This window comes from Eptatretus burgeri, chromosome 14 (genome assembly GCF_056783735.1).
Source record: "Eptatretus burgeri isolate ZD-2024b chromosome 14, Ebu_testis_v1, whole genome shotgun sequence".
NCBI classification, from domain to species: domain Eukaryota; kingdom Metazoa; phylum Chordata; class Myxini; order Myxiniformes; family Myxinidae; genus Eptatretus; species Eptatretus burgeri.
The window spans coordinates 40,198,881-40,219,584 of record NC_140974.1 but is presented as its reverse complement, the minus strand read 5'-3'; the positions used below and the strand labels follow the sequence as shown (position 1 = coordinate 40,219,584).

Here is a 20,704-nt window from a genome sequence, read left to right as displayed (position 1 = left end):
AATGATTGGTAGTGGGTTTTAAACACCCGATAAATAATCTGAACCGTCAAGGTCGGCGATAACACCGCTCGGTTATCCCTGTAGCACGGAACGAACCGCTTGAGCGGTTCATGTCCTAAGCCGACCTGCGGCGTGGTGCAACCCCTCGGTAGGTTACCCGCGCGGGTATTTAGGTATATCAACATTCGGCGATTCACCCTATTTCGCGCGGGTGGAATGTGGACGGGGTTGTGGTGAGGTTAAACCCACACCCGTGACTGGCTCCTGGCAGTAGTTCCAGGAGGGTTACGACTGAATTGTCCATCTGGTGGGCGACGCGGCTGCCATTAGAGGTATGCGGCCAATCACATGCCAGGCGGGCCAGAATTCGTAACAGTGGTGTCCGGGAGTGGGATTCGAATCCATCCCGTCTCCAACTAAATTCACGGAACCAGATCAGGGGTGAATGAAGCGACCCTCTGTGTTCCCCAAATTACGAGCATTTAAATTATTCCGCGAAATAAGATGGCTTTTCAAGGCGAACGGGTGCCGGGTGGCATAGGTATGTCTTATAATGAAGAATCCATGGCCCGGGACGGTTCCTTTTGTAATTTTAATCCACGGGGGAGCTCAACCCCATATACTGAGCACGGACATTGCCGGCAAACGGAGTCGCACAATGGCGGCGCGATCGCACCTCGGCGCGGCAGGCGGCTATTTTTAGCACAACGAACGGCAGGACACGAGGCGAGTGCTTTCAGACCACGTGGTCGCGGCAGGCGCCATGGCAGGTGTGGCAGGATGCCAGAGCATGCATTGACGGGCTTCGGAGACAAGTGTCGAAGTCCTTGAAGCGGTGGAGGAATGGTGACAACTGTATAGGGGAATTGCATTCGTTTTCCTTTGAATTGGACGAGGCACGGCGGCACATCGAGGCACGGCGGCACATCGACAGGGTTCATGAGGATTACGTGCGGACGGAGTCACAACGATGGGCCGATGTACAGGAAGAAAGGAGGGAGGAAGAACAAAGGCAAACAAAGCTACAAAAGGAAAAATGCGAACACGATTTGGAATTTAAAAAACTGAAGGAAGAGGTAAGATCAGGCAAAAAGATAATCGAAATCCGAGAAGAGACGATAAAAAGAGGAGAGAAAAATCTGGAACAAGAGAAGAACGAACTGAACGAAAGAATAGAGGAAGAGCAAATTAGTAATTCCCGGGATAGAAAGAACTTGGAAGAAGAATTGAGGGCAAAGTTGGAGGAGGAAAAACAGGAACACGATGTGGAATTAAGACGGCTGCAGGGGGAGGTAGAAGAAGGCAATCAGAAAAGAGAAAGACTAGAAAAGACGATAAAAGAAGAAAAGGAATGGCAGGAAGAACTAAAGGAATACGGGAAGAAAATGTACGAAATGAGGAGGGAAGCAAGGGAAAGTTGTGCGGAAAGGAGGGAAGAAGCATGCAAATTGGAAGAGGAACTATTGGAAAAAACTTCTGAGATACTGAAACACGAAACCAAAGAGAGAGGATTACAAAACGAACTAAGGATGTTAAAAGAAGAGAGGAAGAGAGCGGAAAATGAAACGTTGAGGAAACGCACTGTACAGATCAAACAGTTGGAAGCCAAAGCAAGGTTGGAGTGTGCGGAGATGAGAAAGGAATTAGAAAAGAAAGCTTCGGAGTTACAGAAACACCAAAACAAAGAGACGGAACTACAAAACGAGCTGAGGATGTCGAGGGAAGAAAGAACGACAACAGAGAATGAAACGTTCAGGAACCACACTGCGCAGATCGAACAGCTGGAAGCGAAGGCCAGATTAAAGAATGAGGAGCAAGAAAGAGTACTGAAAGAACAAAGAATGAGACAGGAGAAGGAAATCAGCCAACTGAAGGAAACCACGAGATTGCAGAATGAGGAACAAGAAAGACAGTGGAATAAAGAACACAAAGAACAAGGAATGAGACAGGAGAAAGAAATCAGGCAATTGAAGGAAATAACAAGATTGCAGAATGAGGAACAGGAAAGACAGTGGAATAGAAAACAAAAAGCGTATGAATTTGAAACTGAACGACAAAAGGAAAAAAAATAGGTTGGAGTACGAGGAGAAAGTGAAGGAGCAAGGAATGAAGCAGGAAGGAGAAATCAGTCAATTGAAGGAGTCAACGAGATTGAAGAGGGAAGAACGAGAGGAACAATGGGATATAAAAAAGAACATGAATTTGAGGTTGACAAATTGAAAGAAAAGGCGAGGCTGGAGTGCGAGGAGATAGACAAAGAACAGCGAATGAAACAAAAAAGGGAAATTAACCAAATGAAGAAAAACACGAAACTGGAGAAGGAAGGACAGGAGAGGAAACGAGGAAGAGTAGTGAGAGAGCAGCGAATGAAACATAAAAAGAAGATTGACCAAATGAAGCAAACCACGAAACTGGAGAAGGAAGGACAGGAGAGGAAACAAGGAAGAGTAGTGAGAGAGCAGCGAATGAAACACAAAAAGGAAATGAGCCAATTGAAAGAAACGATGAGATTGGAGGCTGAAAAGCATGAGGAACAGTGGGAGAGAAAACAAAAACTATACGAGTTTGAAATTAACCAGCTCGAGGGGAGAGCAAAATTTGAGTCCACCGAGATGGAAAAACTCCGGAAAGAGAACAAACAACTCAAAAAGCTCCGAGAGGATGAACGACTCAAAAGGAGCCAGGAAGTAGAACAGCACAATGAGGTGGGATGTGTGACAGCACCACAGGGGATAATGTTAGTGGTGCTGGACTTTATTGACATCACTCGTCGGATGAAACAACAATTAGGGCAAACCCTGAAAATGGAGACAGTGGAAATAATAATGGGAGCCCAGGTGACTGAAACATGTAAGACGAGACACGAGGTGACGACATCCGAAAAATCAAGAGACGAAGATCCAGGAAGAAACTAATAAACACGAAGAGATAAAAGAAATAAAATGTATAGAGACTCGGGAGATAGAAAAAATAGAGGAGAGATTACACGATAAAGACGGGGTGAAAGACGAGCACACACACATGGAGTTAGCGAGGCTTAATGGGGGTGAGCTGGCGGACTGTGTCGTGACCCGGTGCAAGTAGCTGGATAGCCTCCTTCAGAAACGGAGGGAGACGCTATGCTCCCTTGAAGCTTATCTCGACCAGGTGGGTTCGGTCGTGTGAAGCGAGTTAGAGGGGGCGAGTGCTGTGGACAGGTGCACGTGCAGATTGGGTGGGTATGGAGACCCCGGGACCCCTAGTGGTGGCGCGAATCCCCAGTGTGGTTGTGCAGGTGTGAGTGTGTGGAGATGCGTGCTTTCCAGCACGCATGGTGTGAGTGAGACCCCCAGTCCAAGTGAAATGTTGTGCGTGAGTGAAAGGCCGAGTGTGAGAGAGCGGTATGCAAGGGAGATGACGGTCGGCATGCGGGAGCACGCAGCCGCGTCTCCGAGTGTGAATGTCATGGAATGGTGTGTGAGAGTCGTGACATGTGGGAGTGCGTGTGTTGAATGGAGACGACGACGGCGACAGATAAGGGACAGAGGCCTGGTAGCGGCCATAGCTGGATTGGGAACCGCGCTGGGTTTGCACGGCGGCGAGCGCAAGGTTCGTGCCATGCTGCGCACGAGGCCGCCACGTGCGCGCTTGCGGGAGTGAAACCCGGTCCGTAAACGCCCACGGTGGATGTTGCCGATCCCGCGGACTGACAAAAGGTAGGCTGGATTACGGATTTGGACCGGATGGGTTCTCCACCCGAGTGTGTGTGTGAAGCTCCGACGGGCAGAGCACATGTGTTCGTGTGGGGAACCCCTCGAAACGCGAGGCTTGTTTTTTTTGATGCGCAGGGTGACGTCATGGCTGCACGTGTGGTTGGAATCCGGCAGGAGGGTGAATCCCTGTCGGATGGTGCCGTCCCGGAGGGACGAGGTACAAGGTGCGCGAACAGCTGCCATGACGTCACGTAAAAGAGCGCAGGTTGCGAGTTGCCGTGCTGGTGCTGCGCGAATAGAAAAAAAAAAAAGCAAGCCTCGCTTCGGGTGAACAGGATTCCCGGGCAAGGGGTAGAATACCCCCCTGCCAGGGCACAGGTCACAACTAGTTCGGGGGAAGGGTTAGCTTAGCGAGACCGGCTCCATGGGGCAGTCCTCATGGAGCCCGTGGAATGGATTAGTTAGAGGGATTCAGTTTAGATTTAGGATGAGAAATGGAGTATGGGATTATTTGGAGACAGTGACAGACTGTGAGTGTATAGAGGGGATGTAGCTTAGCTGCGTAGGGTTAAAAGGATGTGCTACTAGTTTAAGGGATGACGTGGGAGCACGAGTTAGTTAGGGGAAGTAGTGAGCAGAATGGCAGAATTCAGCAGTGTGTGTTGAAGAGTATTGAGGTGGAAACATGTTGAGTGAGTGAGGCCAGTGGGCCTGAGTGTATGGAGTGAATGTGGTATGCATGGTGCGATGAGTGATTGGGGGAGAGGAGTGATTCACGCCCAAGGGACCCCGGGGTCAGAGTAAAGTGAGTTAGGGGGTTAGTCAAATTGACAAAATGGAGGTCGTTTTGCTGTTGGTGGGGAAGTAGGCTCGAAACCCATTTGGAGGGGTGCAGGAGCCCTGTTGACGGGCTGGGAGCGTGGCTGCGAATGGTGAGTATCGCTGAGTGGGTCTCCCGGGCACCGGGCTAGTCGGCCACAGTAGGCCAAGGGTCCATGGGGGGCCGGGATAGCGTAGTGGGCACGGGTGGCCCGCATGATGCGGGGCCCGTGGCGCCAAATGCCACGGGGGCAGTGTACTGGGCACGGGCGACCCTCGGAAAGGGACCCGGGGTGCCAACACGCCACGTGGGCATCAAGGGGGAGAAGCTGAGGAGGGCATTCCCCAGTTTTTAGGGAGCCGGTAGGCTCTTAGGCAGTGTAGTGCCCGGGGGTGCTATCGTTGGGGAATCGGCAGAGGGTAGTTCCTGCCAAGGGAGCCACGCGTCCCAGCCACGAAACCGTGCAAAGGCACGAGGGAAAATTGGAGGGCGAGGCCTGAAATTGTAAGGACACCAACACAGGCGACGGGAATCTGGGTTGATAGAACCGATAGTTTAAGCGAGAGGCGCTTGTTGCAAGCCCCGGGGTAGTTTAAAGGTTAATGGATAGGGTAGATAGGAAGTGTACCCCTCCGCACCATCCATCCCTTCGCTCTCGTTGTGGGCCGCTGGACCCACTTTGGGTTAAGATCGCTGAAATCTGAGGAGGCCATTCTGAGGCTTGAATTGGGCCTCGACACAGGACGCGAGCTCTCCCTTATTCCCCTCTGGGAAGGGAACGTAGGGGTTGGGAGTAGGCAAGGAGACGATAGGTTAGCCGAACAGAGACATAAAGGGGGTTAGGAGACGAAATTATAGTGGGGGAAGTAAAAATAAAAACAAAAACGTAAGTTGGGGCTAAATTGGTTTTTAGAAATTAAGGGGGTGGGTATGGACAGAGACAGGCAAAGGCGATAAGTTGGGAGGGAGACAGTAGGGTAGTTAGGGGGGTAGCCAAATTGACAAAATGGAGGTCGTTTTCTGTTGGTGGGGAAGTAGGCTCGAAACCCATTTGGAGGGGTGCAGGAGCCCTGTTGACGGGCTGGGAGCGTGGCTGCGAATGGTGAGTATCGCTGAGTGGGTACCCCAGGCACCGGGCTAGTCGGCTGCAATAAGCCAAGGGTCCATGGGGGCCGGGATAGCGTAGTGGGCACCTGTGACTGGCTCCTGGCGGTAGATCCAGGAGGGTCACTACTGACTTGTCCATCCGGTGGGCGACGCCGCTGCCATTAGAGGTACGCGGCCGATCGCACGCCAGACGGGCCAGAATTCGTAACAATGTGTATGTATGTATGTGTATATATATACATATATATACATATATATATATATATATATATATATATGTATATATATATATATATACAGTAATCCCCCGTTTCTCGTGGGGGTTATGTTCCAAACCCTGCCGCGGTAAGTGAAAATCCGCGATGAATGGAAGCCTCCACAAAACACATTTTAAACACATTTTAATCTCAATTAAACACATAAAAACATTTGAAGCATAAAAATGCTTACTCTAAACTCAGTAACGTTGCAAAAACATTGTGATGGGCAGTTGCTGGCGGTGTTTCTTCATGGTGGTGTGGAGAGTTTTCGCCATTGTTGCTAAGCGTTCAAGTGATAGGCCTTCGTCGTCGTGCTCCTGCGATGGAACAGATTGTTCCTCCTCTTCCTCGCATGCAGACTTCGTAAGCTCAGCCAAATTCTCATTCGTTAATGGGTCAGCGTTGGTTTCGATGAGGTCATTCACTTCGTCGTGCATCATGTCGTTGAAGTCTCCTCTTAGAATCTTTTCCAGCTTGACCGCCTTATCGATTACCGAATGGTGAATTTCGTCTGGAGAAAAGGCCTTGTATTCGTGGACGCATTCTGGTCAAAGCTTCTTCCAACAGGCATTTAAGGTTTCTTTTTTCATTTCTTGTAGAGCCTTCTGAATTATTTGGAGACACGTTGCTATCGTGAAATCACGCCAATACGCCCTCAGAGAAAAATTGTCGTCGGAATCCATGGCCTCCACGAGGTGCTGCAGCGCGCTGCGAATGTAAAGCGCTGATGTTGGCTTCGTCCTTCTTGATGTAGCGTATGGTCGATTCATTCAAACCGTAATGGCGCCCAACCGCGGCAAACGTTTTTCCTTTGGGCGACATCGTAGGGCTTGGAGAAAAAAACGTAGAAAATATCTGTTTCGTTCACAAGCGAAACACTCAAGACAGCGAGAGTGCGCCTCGTGGGCAGCAGCCAATCAGCGCCAAGGAGAAATGAATCGCGCGCTCTCTGTCTTTGTCGCGTGCGTTGTGTCGACAAACATACAAATTTTTTTTTGTTGTTTGTTTTATTATGAAGATACTTTCGAGCACCACGCGTTATAATTTATTGCTTAAATAATTTATATTTTATATATTATTACCGCGATGTACCGGGGGAATCCGCAGAAAAAAATTAGTTACGTTCCAAGGGAAAACCCCCGATGAACCGGGGGCGCGATAGGTGAACCGCGATGTAGCGGGGGTTGACTGTATGTATAAATATATATATATATATATATATATATATATATATATATATATATATATATATATATATATATATATATATATATATATATATATATATATATATATATATATATGAGGCGTCGTGAGGAGGAGTGATGTAAGGGACACATCGGCCATTTTGGAGTTAATGCCATATAGCACTATTTTAACCCTTACCCTATCATCCGAGCCGATCATCATCATATCATTAAAAATGTCGCTTCCATCACTCCTCCTCACGGGGCCTCATATATATGTGTGTGTGTGTATATATATATATATATATATATATATATATATATATATATATATATATATATATATATATATATATATATATATATATATATATATATATATATATATACGGTATATCAAAAGATCAAAGCAAGTTTTGTGCAGCTCTTGTGATTTGGAAATACTCTCTAGCCTAATGGGACATTTTATTTATTTATTTTGTTTTAGCACCATCACGAGCTGATGGTTGCTTGCCAAATACAAAGAAGGTCTGACTTTGGACTCAAGATTGTTGAACGTGAATGTTGGTATATACCTGTAAGATGTTGCGCATCATTTTCAGAGGAAAATTTGCTTTCTATTGTGTTTGTGTCAATGCTGATGTTGACCACTTTCCTCAGAGGGACTATAATTCAGTGTTTTGCATCGACCAAATGCTGCATCACCATTGTTTAAACTCCTTATTTCTTGTGACCCAGAACTCAGAATCCTCCAAAGCGCTGCCTCAAGAGCCGTGTTGGCCACGGGAGACTCACTATGATTTGGTGGAAGAGGTGGAGCGCCTGGAGAAACAAACGCAGGATATTCCTGCAGAAGCCGTGATGCCACAAGAGAACCAGAATCAGAAGCAGCCAATGGTTATTTACAGGGGCTATAGTTGAGGAGAGGAATTGACCCTTGTAGTGAGGCTTGATGCGAGGAATGTCAATCAAATCCTGGACGTCGCTCCATTTTGTCGCTTGGAATGGCGTTTATGATTGCTTTTGCCTAAAGAGGAAAATGGCTGGCATACATTTGCTTTTTTTTACAAGAAGACTGCTGTGTGTGTGTGTGTGTGTGTGTGTGTGTGTGTGTGTGTGTGTGTGTGTGTGTGTGTGTGTGTGTGTGTGTGTGTGTGTGTGTGTGTGTGTGTGTGTGTGTGTGTGTGTTTTTTTCCATGTCGAGGCTCGTGTAAGAGCTCGCCTTTTGTGCAATCTTGAACCATTGTTGCTTGAGTAACCATCCATGCATGGTGCTAACGTGTGACAATTTCATTGACCTTCTGCCAACACACATGGAGGCATCCCAGCATTTATTCCAAATTCAGATTTTTCTTCACTGTTATCTTTTGGAATTGTGAACTTGTCGTTAATTCTTTATGAGCCCCAGCTCTTCCCCCACCCCACCATTTCTCTCCCTGGATTGGATCTTGTAGTCCTTTTTGTAAAAACTACAACTACCCTCATCTGGTGTTCCCCACTTTATTACTCTGTGCAATCCTTCAAACAAACTGTAGATTGATATCTCGTGCTCCCTGCTGTGCTGTTTTTGTATTTATCATTGGCCTTCGTGCCGAAGCCCCGAGATCATGTCCTATTGTTGAAGTTCATCATTTTTGAGATTGTTACCTTTTTAACTGTTTGCAGTCTGTGAAATGCCTATCAGTCATTTCACATTGACATCGAACACTTTTGACGAGCAGAGGTTGAGAAAATGTTTTTTTCCCCTCATATTCCACTGTAACTGAGCAAGAGCTCTGTGATGATGCTGTAAAGAGAGAGATTAGTCATTTCAACATCCATTAATTGACTTGTCAAGGAAACGGACTCGGTTTTGGTCCTGATGTTTACTTGTTTACTGTAATTGTTTGAAAGGCATTAAAATGCGTTGCATGATGTAACTCCTGGAATAAATAATTCAGATACATTTACTAGACTTCAAGAAAAATAAAAACATAAAACCCATTTCCCTGTTTTTTATATTTTATCGTGTTTGGAGTGATTGATTCAATCAACATTCCATGCTCGTGAATTTGGAACGTGTGATTCAGAGATCTGTAGTTAATTTTTTATTAATCTGCAGGTTAAATAATGTTGTGAAAGATGTTTGTGTCTTCAAAACAGCTCTTTATTTTAAACCGTTTTTAGCTCGTCTGTTCGAAGAACAGAGAGCTATAGCGATACCAAAGATCGTAAAGCGGAGCAAGATAGCCCACTCGTGTGAAACAGTGAAGTATCCAATGGACGCCCTCGGCGGCCATTTTAGCAAGCAGGCAGAGCGAGCTTACGCTGGCCAACAACCTGGAATTATTACCACCAGAATGGCTTGTGAACACGAGTAATAATAATTTTTATTTTGTTTCTGGTGTTCTTAATTTCTTGCCTGAGGCAGGGTACATTAAGATGCATTCTAATGAATTTGCACTTTTTTAAAGTCAAAGCTTACTGCATATATATTTTAGTTATGAGCATCATCATGTTTTTGTATAGTACAGCCCATAAATCCATAAACATGGATTTCACTCTACCAGAATCCCTTTAACCTCTTTGAGCTTCATATGCATGTTCTAATTTATCCAGTGTAAATGCTTGGAAGGAGTGATTCATATCTCATAATGCTTGCTAGGATAAGTTATTTCATACTCTGTGATCTGCATGATTTGAACTACAGCCTACATTTATCTATATTTGATCTATATGCAAATGTATGGGTACTACAGTTCTTGTTTAATGAAGATCATTAATCTGATTTCATGGTTTCATGATATTTGCATGTAATAACATATTGCAGACCTTTATAGAATCTAATGTTCATTCAAGCACATGGCTCTGTCGCAAAACGAAGGAAAACAAACATCATTCATTTCTGCTGTCATGATGCATTACATACAAGTACATTGTTGGGATAGGATTTAAAATTGTACAAGACATTGAAATCTATATGAACACTGGAATGTTTAAATACATGGACACCTGTGCATCTAATATTTTGATCTAATACCGACTTAATATAGTGAAAATAATTGAAAATAATTTATCTTTTCATTAATTGTCAGGAGATGATGCAATGTTCAGCATGGGTACTGTAAGTTTCATTTCCACCTGTAAGATGTGAAAAATCATTGCAGGCAAGCGTTTTAAAGTACATTTGCCAATGACACATAACTTTTCTATTTTTTTTCTCGTGAAGTAAATCCATATGCATGAATGAAGACATTGGAAAATGCAAGGAAAAGGAAAAGAAAGAAATACTGTACTTGGAATACAAAGGCATTTGTAAATATATTGTGAAGTTATGAAGTTTAAATATTTATTCTTCCATACTTATGTGTACAGCAATCATTTTGATATTGTAACAGGTTATTGCATATTGAATGTTTGCTGTTTGCATTGTGTGTGTGTGTGTGTCCCTCTGTGATTGTGTGTGTCCCTCTGTGATTGTGTGTGTGTGTGGGGGGGGGGGGGTTGACCCTTGCCTCCCCTCCCCGGATTTCTCCCCATGCCTAAATAGTTACTTCGAAGGATACTTTCTTGGAAGGTGATATTTATCATACAGATTGTGTTGTGTTGCATGACTTCTTTTGTTGATGATGATTATATATATATATATATATATATATATATATATATATATATATATATATATATATATATATATATATATATATATATATATATATCTCCAGGAAAGAATAATATACTTTCTGTGTGTGTCTGGGCTTTGATTTTTATCCTTTCCTCTCTCAATTTGCCTTTTCTTTTTTATCTGTTAGCTTCTATTCTTCTCGATTTCTCCGTCCTAATTTATTTCTTTCTTTCCCTTTCTTCTATCTCATCTCTTCTTATTTTGTGTAATTTCACTTGTGATAAAAAGAAACTGTCTTGTACATGGCTAATGCATCATCGCCTTACTCTCTTTCCCGCCCCTCTCCTGCCTCCTACTCCACGGTCAATACACCGGTCAAACCACAACGAAGAAAGTAGCTTGCTTGCAAAATGGCCGCCGTACTGCTCCGTTGCGTACTTCACCGAAATGAACGCGATTGCGCACGAGTGAGCTATCTTGCTGTGCTTTACAATCTTTGGCGATACCCCTGGTGTGAGCGTCAGCATCAGCGTGAGCGTGAGCATGAAAATGTTAAAATTTATGGTGCAAGTTATTTTTTCCTTTCTAATGTTTTTATCAACCACACTATTTTTTATAAGCCCGATATATATAGTTACGGCTGTGGAAATTCGCAGACCACCATAAAGGACCTCAGATCAGTTATGACGATAAGTATCTGTGTCGTTAGATTTCCCCACCATTGTTTTGAGGGAATTTCCATGTTCACCGGGCTGCGATCCTTTGAGTTAGCCGTTTTTCTTTTCTCTATCATTATTTTGGACCAATCATCCCCCAACAACCAAATCGCCACCACCAACATCATTCCCAAACAACTACAACTCAAACACCACCACCTTCGCCTCTTTACCTCCACAACTCCATCCCGCAAACATCGCTTCACCGCCATTCTCAAACGACGCCCGCCAGCAACCAAATCACCACCACCAACACCCTTCCCAAACCACCGCAGCAAACTCCCACCACCTCCGCCTTTCTACCGCACATCATAACATGGGTTGTGAATGCGTTCCTTTCGCCTCGAAAAGCGGATCAGGAATGCTTCACGCCCCCTTTTCATCCGCCCAATGGCCGAGCATCGGGTGGTGTGGCCCCGCCTCCGAACCCGCTGTGATCCAGAAATTTGCATATACGCTCCTCCCTCGGCCTATATAAGCGCGAGCACAATGCAGCTCGCGGCGGAGAGTGGCAGTCAAGTGGCAGAAAAGTGGCAGTCTGGAGGGTCTGGAGAGCGCGGAAAAGTGGGAGTAGTGGAGTGGCGGCAGCAGCAGGGTCGGCAGAAAAGTGGCAGTCTGGAGGGTCTGGAGAGCGCGGAAAAGTGGGAGTAGTGGAGTGGCAGCAGCAGTGTCGGCAGTCAAGTCGAGTGCAGTGTCGGCGGGGCAGTCACGTCGAGTGCAGTGTTGGCGGGGCAGTCAAGTCGAGTGCAGTGTCGGCGGGGCAGTCAAGTCGGGAGACTGAGCTCGAAGCCGACGGGAAAGACAGACGGGGAGCGCCGGAGAGAGCTCACCGACCATGCCAGGGGCACGAAGCCAGGCGCAGCTACGCTGACCTCGTGGCTTGCCCGCCATCGCGCCACGAGGGCGCGGGTAAGACCCTTCGGTCTCGTGGACCTGGCTGCTCATCCAGGTTCCACGCGCATAAGACCCACGGGCCCAGTCTGACTCCCTTGTCTATGAGGGGGTCTTTTCTTGCTTTTTCTTTGAATGCGTGTTGTGGCGCCGAGTCCCGTAAGTAAAACCATATAAATGACTGTACATAATTGCTTATAGATGGTCGTAGCACCTTTTGCTTTGCTTTTGTTCTGTATACGTGCATGTTAGTGTTTTGAATTCCTGACTGCATATGTGCTTGTATAATAAATGTATAATGTATCCGTGTGCAATAAATGTGCTTGTCGAACTGTTCCCCGTTTCGTTGTGTCCTTTCCCTTGTTTGAAAGTCCCATCTTGCATCACGGAAGGAATTGGTAGAAGGGTGTAAGCACCCGGTAAATAATCACGTCCGTCGGGGCCGGCGATAACACCGCTTGGTCATCACTGAAGCACGGAACGGACCGCTTAAGCGGTTCGTGTCCTAGGCCGGCCAGCGGCGAGGTACGATCGCCCGGTTAACTACCCGTGCAGGTATTTAGGTAGGTCAAGTTTGGCGAACAACCCTATCCTGCGCGGGTGGCCGATTGGCACGATTGTGGTGGGGTCGAAAGACCCACCCATGACTAGCTCCTGGCGGTAGTTCCAAGGAGGGTCACAACTGAATTGTCCGTTCCGTTGGGCGACGCGAACGCGATTCGAGTTACGTGGCCGATCGCATGCCGGGCGGACCGAAATTCGTAACTATATATATATATATATATATATATATATATATATATATATATATATATATATATATATATATATATATATATATATATATATATATATATATACATACATACATACATACATACATACATACATACATACATACATACATACATACATACATACATACATACATATACACACACATATATATTATATATGTCGGGGCGTATTATGTGTCCTCCGTCTGTCCGTTCCTGTCTGCACTCTAACTCCCAAAGTTTTAAACTTTTACGTTTCATATTTGGTACAGACGTACAGACTGTGGAGACGGTGTGTCGCGACATACGTTCGTCATCTACAGTGGTTGCCATGGCAACCAGGATGCTGTTTTCCATCCGTTCCTGTCCGCACTCTAACTCCCAAAGTTTTCAACTTTCACATTTCATATTTGGTACATAGGTACAGACTGTGGAGACGGTGTGTCGCGACATACGTTCGTCATCTAAAGTGGTTGCCATGGCAACTAGGATGCTGTTTTCGATGTGCTAGCATAATTCTGTATATACCTTCTTGTTCAGGCGTATATTGTGCTCACTTGCACTCTTGTTACTGATTACAATATACAAATACATATATTGCTTTAAAATTATTTGGATCAGACCACTGCAATGCTTTATAAAAAATATTAATTATTAGACTAGTCTTTTAAAAACGATTAATGTATAAACAGGCGAGCATTGGGTGGCTTTGACACCAACTCTGGTTATGCCTCTGCTGACGAAGTCGACGGAGGCATGTTTTTGGGTTGTCTGTATGTACATGCGTCCATCTGTCCGTGCTAATTTTCTCGGCAACTGTTTCTCCGCTTGACACAATTTTCTCCGTAGGTGTGCCTACTCATGTAGAATGTTTTGATAATTACGTCACAGGTTATGTGGTGTGGCAGCCATGTTGTAAAAAAGGAAAAACTTTGGACCTCTATCTCTGAAACCGCTCCATGGAAAAAATTGAACCTTGGCACATGTGAAATACACCCCATGGGAAGCAATTGTGATTTTTTTTTTTATGTCATAACTATGTCATCATAATTGCATATGGCTAACTCTCTATCTGATCAGTTTGAAATTTTTTGAGGGTCATGTAGGGCTAAATTGTAGGTGGAAACAAAAAATATTGGTCATCGGTCACGGTTTGGCAGCCATATGGTTTTTAACATAAAAACTGTCAAAAATCCTCCTCCGAAACGGCTGAAGACACAGGTGAAGTTTTACAGGTATGACCACCTGTCCATGAGGAACAAAATTTCTCCACCTATGACGTTGTAGGTCACATGGTTTAGCAGCTATGTCTTTTTAAAGAATAAACCTTTAAAAATCTCCAGAACAGCTTGACAGATCGAGGGGAAACCACCAACATGTCCCCAAAGCCTTGCGGATGCCAGGGTGTTCATGAATCATTAATGGCTCACATGGTCTAGCAGCCATATTATATTGGTTTCAACGAAAATCTTAAATTATTTCTCTTGAACTGCTTCCTCATTGGACGTGAAATGTCACAATTATGATGTAGTAGTCATGGGGAATATATGTTTTAAATTTCAACTGGATCGGATGCATGGTCTGGCAGGCAGAATGATTTAGTTTTTGAATCTGGGTTCAGGGATTGAAATCAAACTTGGTACAAGTATGTATGATGAATAAATGTGGGTGGAGGCATGTCTGGCGACGTTGTGCTGTGGAAGAATGCCCTTCCAATTTTTTTTTTCTCTTTTAAAAAGTTTGTTTTTATAACCACAAATTTAGGATAGTCGACAGCTTGGGAACTCACCTTTAAACTGGATCATGGATGAATTCAACAGGACATTAAGGTGTTCCAACTGCAGTGGGAAGAAAGGAGATGCTGACATTTTTGACCTTCACCCTTTGTTAGAGCAAAATGAAAGAATGTTAAACGGGGTTGGCTGGATGGCCTAGAGGTACGTACACTCACCTCCAAGCTGTCTTGCCTGGGTTTGAATTCCGACCCAGCTATGGACAATCATCCCCGTATTTCACAGGTCCGGTGCCATCCCTCCGATGGACTTTAAATGGGCAGCCTGTCTGCCAGCATTAGTTGATGGACATTAAAAATCCCATGGTGTCCTTTGCAAAGAGTAGGCAAGCTATCACCAGCAACCTGAACAAATTAGAAATTCCTTCCCCCAAGTGAATGTCAGGCCTGGCCAGCTGGTTCTTGAAAGACTTGGGCCAAAAACTTCCCCTCACCAACCTCCCAATAACTTGGGAGTATTATGACTGTTGATGAAGTAGAAGGTGAACACAGTTGCTCTTTGCTGACTGCATGAATATTGTTATCTCGGATTGGTTGCAGTTAACCCCAAATGTATTGGGCGGGGGGGGGGGGGAGCACATTTTGACCCGCCCCCCGATATTTTTTATTTTTTCCCACATAAATTTGCATACTTGACATCAAAAAAGCTAGTTACATTATATCGAACAAACAGTTTCAAATCGAACACCTCGTCACCATTCGATCATTTAAATTGCATCAGATGTGGAAATAAATGAATCGTTGCTCCCAGCTTGCCAGCTTGATGACAGAAGACACCATTTGCATTTTTGCCCCCTCCAGCCCTACCCCATTTTGAATCCTGCGCGGGTACCTGTATATGCAAATATGAAATGTTCCACCGAAAATAATAATCGAACGTCATGATTTCCAGCTTGAGAAACATTTTTAATATCATGCACTTTTGATGCAATGAACAGAATTGTATATTACTCTGAAAAAACTGCATAAAATTAGCATATTGCATAATTAATTAGGTATTAATTATAAAAATTACTATGATATGAACAAATTAAATACACCATGATGTTCATTACATGAGTATCTACGCGCTTCAAGTTCATCAGACAATCTATAGCCGAGATCTGAAATAGGAGGGGGGGGGGTAAGTATCTTCCCCCCCTCCAGTTCAGTTAGGGTTAAACCTTCGTACTGTACAATATTGTGTTTTTCTTTGGAGGGTTGGTTTGTCATGGAAGAGTCGGAATGAAAGCAGAAATAATGGTGACTGATAAAACCAACTTGTAATTCAGATGTTAAGATAGAAAAGTTTATAAAAACGAATCAAGTGTTTACTTCTGTTGGGATTCTATACCTTTATAGTAGCCGTGCAGTGTACCCTCTAACTTGTCTGATTTCTTCCTCCAAAAAATGGTTTCAACAGTTCCCTCATGTTGGGTTAAATGGCCGCAACATGGAGCAACTGCTTGGCACAGTTCAATGTATTTAGTTTTCTAAAAAGCAAAACAAAATCAGAGGAAAAATTACTTTCGCCATGTTACAGCAACAGTTGTTTGGTGGTTGTGAGGAAGCAACATTTGTGGAGGATCAAGGACTAAGGCAGTTGCAAGAGAGAGAGCACGTCACCCCCCAGCACAAGCCTATGGTGTTTGTTGGATGCATGCAGAAAAGGAGGGAAGTTCAGAGCAGGGGTCAGAAGATATGAAGGTGGGGGAAAGGCAGGGCAATATTGCCGTGGAATACAAGGAGATGAAGGCCATGAGGTGTGAGGAACTTAGCAAAGAAGCCAAAGGTATGGATAAGTGGAAGAAGTATTATGGAAAGGCGTTTAGGGTAATTGCAGAAGTTTTGTGTGGAAGGACATCAGGAGATGGTGCACCGTCTAGAGATATGAACCAGGTATGGTGGATGGAGGAAGTAGCGAAGGTAGTTGGTGAAAAAGAGGTTTGGAAGAGGATAGAGGGGGACAACCGGATGCAGGGTTGCTGCGCCTGCATGGGCAAAAGAAGAAAGCAGCAAAAAGAGTGGTTGATAAGGCAAGGAATGACATGGAAGAGGAGGTGTACAACAAGTGAGAAGAAGATTATGTTTAAATTGGCATGTTGCAAGGACAAGGACCGTGAAGACCTGAAAGGGGCTGGGGGCGTTGATTTAGGATGGTTCTAGGAGGTAAGTGACAGGATTGAGGGCAGTATTGAAGGAAAGTTCAACGATCTGTTGTACTGGGGAGGAAGCAACAGCGACCGGGAGTTTCCGTGTTATGTGGGAGTAGTGGAGATCATGGAGGACAAGGTGAGGATGGCATTAAAGAGGACAAAGAAGGGAAGGGTGCCAGGAATTGATGAGGTGTTTACAGGGATGCTAATTGCAGCGGGAGAAGTTTCAGTCCGTTGGACGAAGAGGCTGTTGAATGTTTGTATGAGAGAGGGTTCGATTCCAGAGGATTGGAGGACAGGGTTAATTGTGCCGATATGGAAGAGGAAGGAAGATGTTCAAGATATGGTGAAGTACATGGGCATTGCACGATTAAGTCATACCACAAAGGTACTGGAGAGGATCTTGATGGGAGGATAAGGAAGAGTGTAGAGATGGAGATGGACAAAGAGCAACAGGGTTTTAGAAAGCGTAGGGGGATGGCAGATGGGATGTTCATGCAGAGACAGCTGGTGGAGAAGAAGTTTGGAGGTGCAGGGTGAAATGGCGTTGGGATTTGTGGACCTGGAGAAGGCTTATGACACTGTCCCGAAAGTGATGGTAATGGTGACACTGAGATGGATGGTTGTGCCTGAAGCAGAAGTTAGGTTGGTGGAAGTTATGTATGTATGTACGTATGTATGAGGGAATGAAGGGAAGAGTTTTGGTTGGTCCTGGGATGTCAGAGGAATTCAGTATGAACATTAGGTTGAGGCAGGGAAGCTCTCAGCCCACACATGTTTATCATGGCGATGAAGCTGGTGAGGTATTCTGAGCACAACAATGAAAGGTATTCTGGGGAGGATGATGTCTGCAGATGATCTTCCTTTTGTTGGGGGAGTGGAAGAAGGCATTCAGGAAGCGTGGATTGAAGACGAGGTGATGTGGGTCGAGCAGTAGAGAGAGAAAAAAAGAATATCAGCTTAGAAGGGACAAGGTAGAGAGCTTGCTGTCAAACCTCAACTCAGATTCTGCAACCGGTCCAGACGGCATCAGCCCACGTTTCCGAAAAACCTGCTCTTCTGCTCTTGCTCACCCTCTCTCTGTTCTATTCTCCCTCTCATTTGCTCAAGGTCATCTGCTATCTGCTTGGAAATCAGCAAACATTACTGCCCTGCATAAAAGGTGCAAAAACAGATCCCTGCAACGACAGACCAATGAGCTTTCTCCCAATCATCAGCAAGGTTATGGAATCCATCATTGCTTCAGACATTAAATCCTTCCTCTTCTCCAATGGCTTGATTTACGATCATCAATTTGGTTTCAGACCAGGTCACTCGACCCTGGATATGCTGCTTCTGCTCTCCCAACAATGGATGGAGGTCCTCAATGCCAGACAGGAAATCCGAGCCGTATCCCTGGACATATCACGTGCTTTTGACACGGTCTGGCACCCTGCCCTGCTCACCAAACTCTCTTCCTATGGTATCCAAGGCCATCTCCACTCATGGCTCGCAGACTTCCTCTCCTGTCACAGTCACCGTGTGGCCCTAAATGGAGTTCTCTCATCCCCTCTTCCTGTCCAGGCTGGAGTTCCTCAAGGTAGCGTTCTGGGCCCTGTTCTTTTTCTGTTTTTCATCAATGATCTCTCCGACTCTCTGGAAAATCCTCTATATCTCTTTGCTGATGACTCCACCCTCTGCCATACCATCGGTCAACCCTCAGACTGGCAAGCAGCAGCTTCTTCATTTTCTGCACATCTGGATAAAATCACAAATGGGTCCAACACATGGAACATGTCTTTCAACCCGGATAAATCTCACACTCTCACTATATCTCTCCGAAAGGACCGTTTAGAACCCCCCCCCCCATCCACTTTCTCAACAATCCTCTGGAAGAACTCCTTTCTTTCAAGCTTCTGGGTCTCACTATCTGCCATGACCTTTCCTGGGAAAGCTACACTTCAAACCTTGCCTCCAAAGCCAGTCGGCGACTGGGAATCCTCCGTCGTGCAAAGTCCTTCCTCGGCCCACCTGAACTCCTGACCACTTACAAAGCTTTTGTTCGCAGCCTGATGGAGTACTGCTCTCCCCTTTGGGCTGGTGCTCCTGCCTCCCACCTTTCTCGGCTTCACGCTGTAGAAACCAAGGCATTTCGGATCATTGGCATCTTCCGCAATGAGGCTGAGTCTTTGGGCCTCTCACTCAATCACCGGTTGGTCGGTGGTCTTTCTGTCTTCTACCGTCTCCTTTCCAGCCTCACCGCCCCCCCCTCGCTCTCTCTCTGCAATTTGTCCCAATCACATTTCCGCAGGGCACTCAAGGTCCGCCAACAACCCCCTTCTGGTAAAACTACCAAAATCACGAATCACTGCTCACCTTCACTCTTTCATTCCTCTTTTTCCCCGCCTTTGGAATAAACTCCCTCACTTTATTCAATCCCATTCTTCCCTCCAGGCTTTCAAAACAGCTGTTCACCACCACCTCTTATCATCCCCCATCCAATTCCTCGATCTTTTCTACCCCCGATAATCCACCCAAACCCACCTCCTTCAAATTCCCTGCTTTCCTTCCTGAAAGTCCCTGTAATGTCCATCTTGTATTCCCCATGTTCCCCGTCCCATCCCTCTCCCTTCCACAGATCTCCTAATGTCTCTGTTCCCCACTCTGTTTTGTCCTTTCCACTCCCTCCCCTCTTGTCTCATGCCCCCCTTGCTGTGCGTTGTGTGTTCGCTCTTACACGAGTCTCGACAAGGTATACAAAAAAAAGAAATGGAGATCAGACAGGGAAATAGGTTTGACTATCTGGGGGGGGGGGGGACAGTGACCGGGGATGGTAAGGCAGAGGTACGGAGGATTCAGGTGGGTGCAAATGTGTGGAGGAAGGTGGAAGGATTGACAGAAAAATATCAAAGAAATTGAAAGGGAAAGTTTTGATGTCTTATTTAACACCAGGCTCCCTTTACTCTGGAGACGGTGACACTGACACAATACAACAACAGAGGCTGCATTTCTGCAAGAACAACTGGGTTAGAGGATTGTGGAGTGAAGAGGGTGGATAGAAGGAGGTTTGATTAACTGAGGTAGGAGGTTGGTGTGCAATTAAACTTGATGGGAAGATTGGCAAGAATCCAGCAGAAGTGGGCTGGACACTTGGTGCGGATGAGGCAAGAGAGAATGGCAACGGGAGTGGAGAGGTTGAGGGAGCACGGTAGGAGGAAAAGAGGTAGACTGCGGTTCAGATGGGAAGATTTGTGAGGAGGGATATCAATAAGGTGGGGGTGGTTGGAGAGTGGAGAGAGTTGGCCAAGGACAGAGGGAAGTTGAGGAGTATCGTGGTCAAGGCAGGGCAGAAGATTGGTTCTATTGGACCAAATCCCATATAAGGAGAAGAAAACACCAGACTTTGGGATCAACCTTGGGCTTTAAGAAAGACCCAACATGTACCAAAATTGGTCATCAAATGAGGCACAGCAAAATAACTGAGTGTTGAGTTGAAAGGCACATCATGAGGAAGTGCTGCAAATCAGAAACCATCAGCTTAAGCAACGCATGATGTGTATGTGACCGTCTGTTCCACCACATCCATATGTTCTTTCACACTGAACTCGTTCATAGGTCCGTAGCACATCACTCCGTCGTTCTGTCTGCTTTCTTCCAGCCCCTTGACCTCATTTAACACCATGATGTCCGCGGGGATGCTGTCTGGTTCTGTCGAGTGCATTTTAACAGCAACCTTTTCTTTTCC

General features: G+C 45.4%; 2 protein-coding genes across 2 annotated transcripts in view; one reads left to right on the top strand and one right to left on the bottom strand.

Annotated features, from left to right (window-relative positions):
- Window positions 1-9,049, top strand: part of LOC147013014 (uncharacterized) — a 53,383-nt gene extending 44,334 nt beyond the window's left edge. Inside the window, exon 8 of the mRNA XM_085854449.1 lies at window positions 7,805-9,049. Coding sequence (XP_085710575.1) covers window positions 7,805-7,987 — 183 coding nt within the window. The 3' untranslated portion in view covers window positions 7,988-9,049. The remainder of the gene's footprint in view (window positions 1-7,804) is intronic.
- Window positions 9,050-15,730: 6,681 nt separating this feature from the next.
- Window positions 15,731-20,704, bottom strand: part of LOC147013013 (leukemia inhibitory factor receptor-like) — a 55,998-nt gene continuing 51,024 nt past the window's right edge. The window contains 1 exon segment of the mRNA XM_085854448.1: window positions 15,731-20,704. Coding sequence (XP_085710574.1) covers window positions 20,498-20,704 — 207 coding nt within the window. The 3' untranslated portion in view covers window positions 15,731-20,497.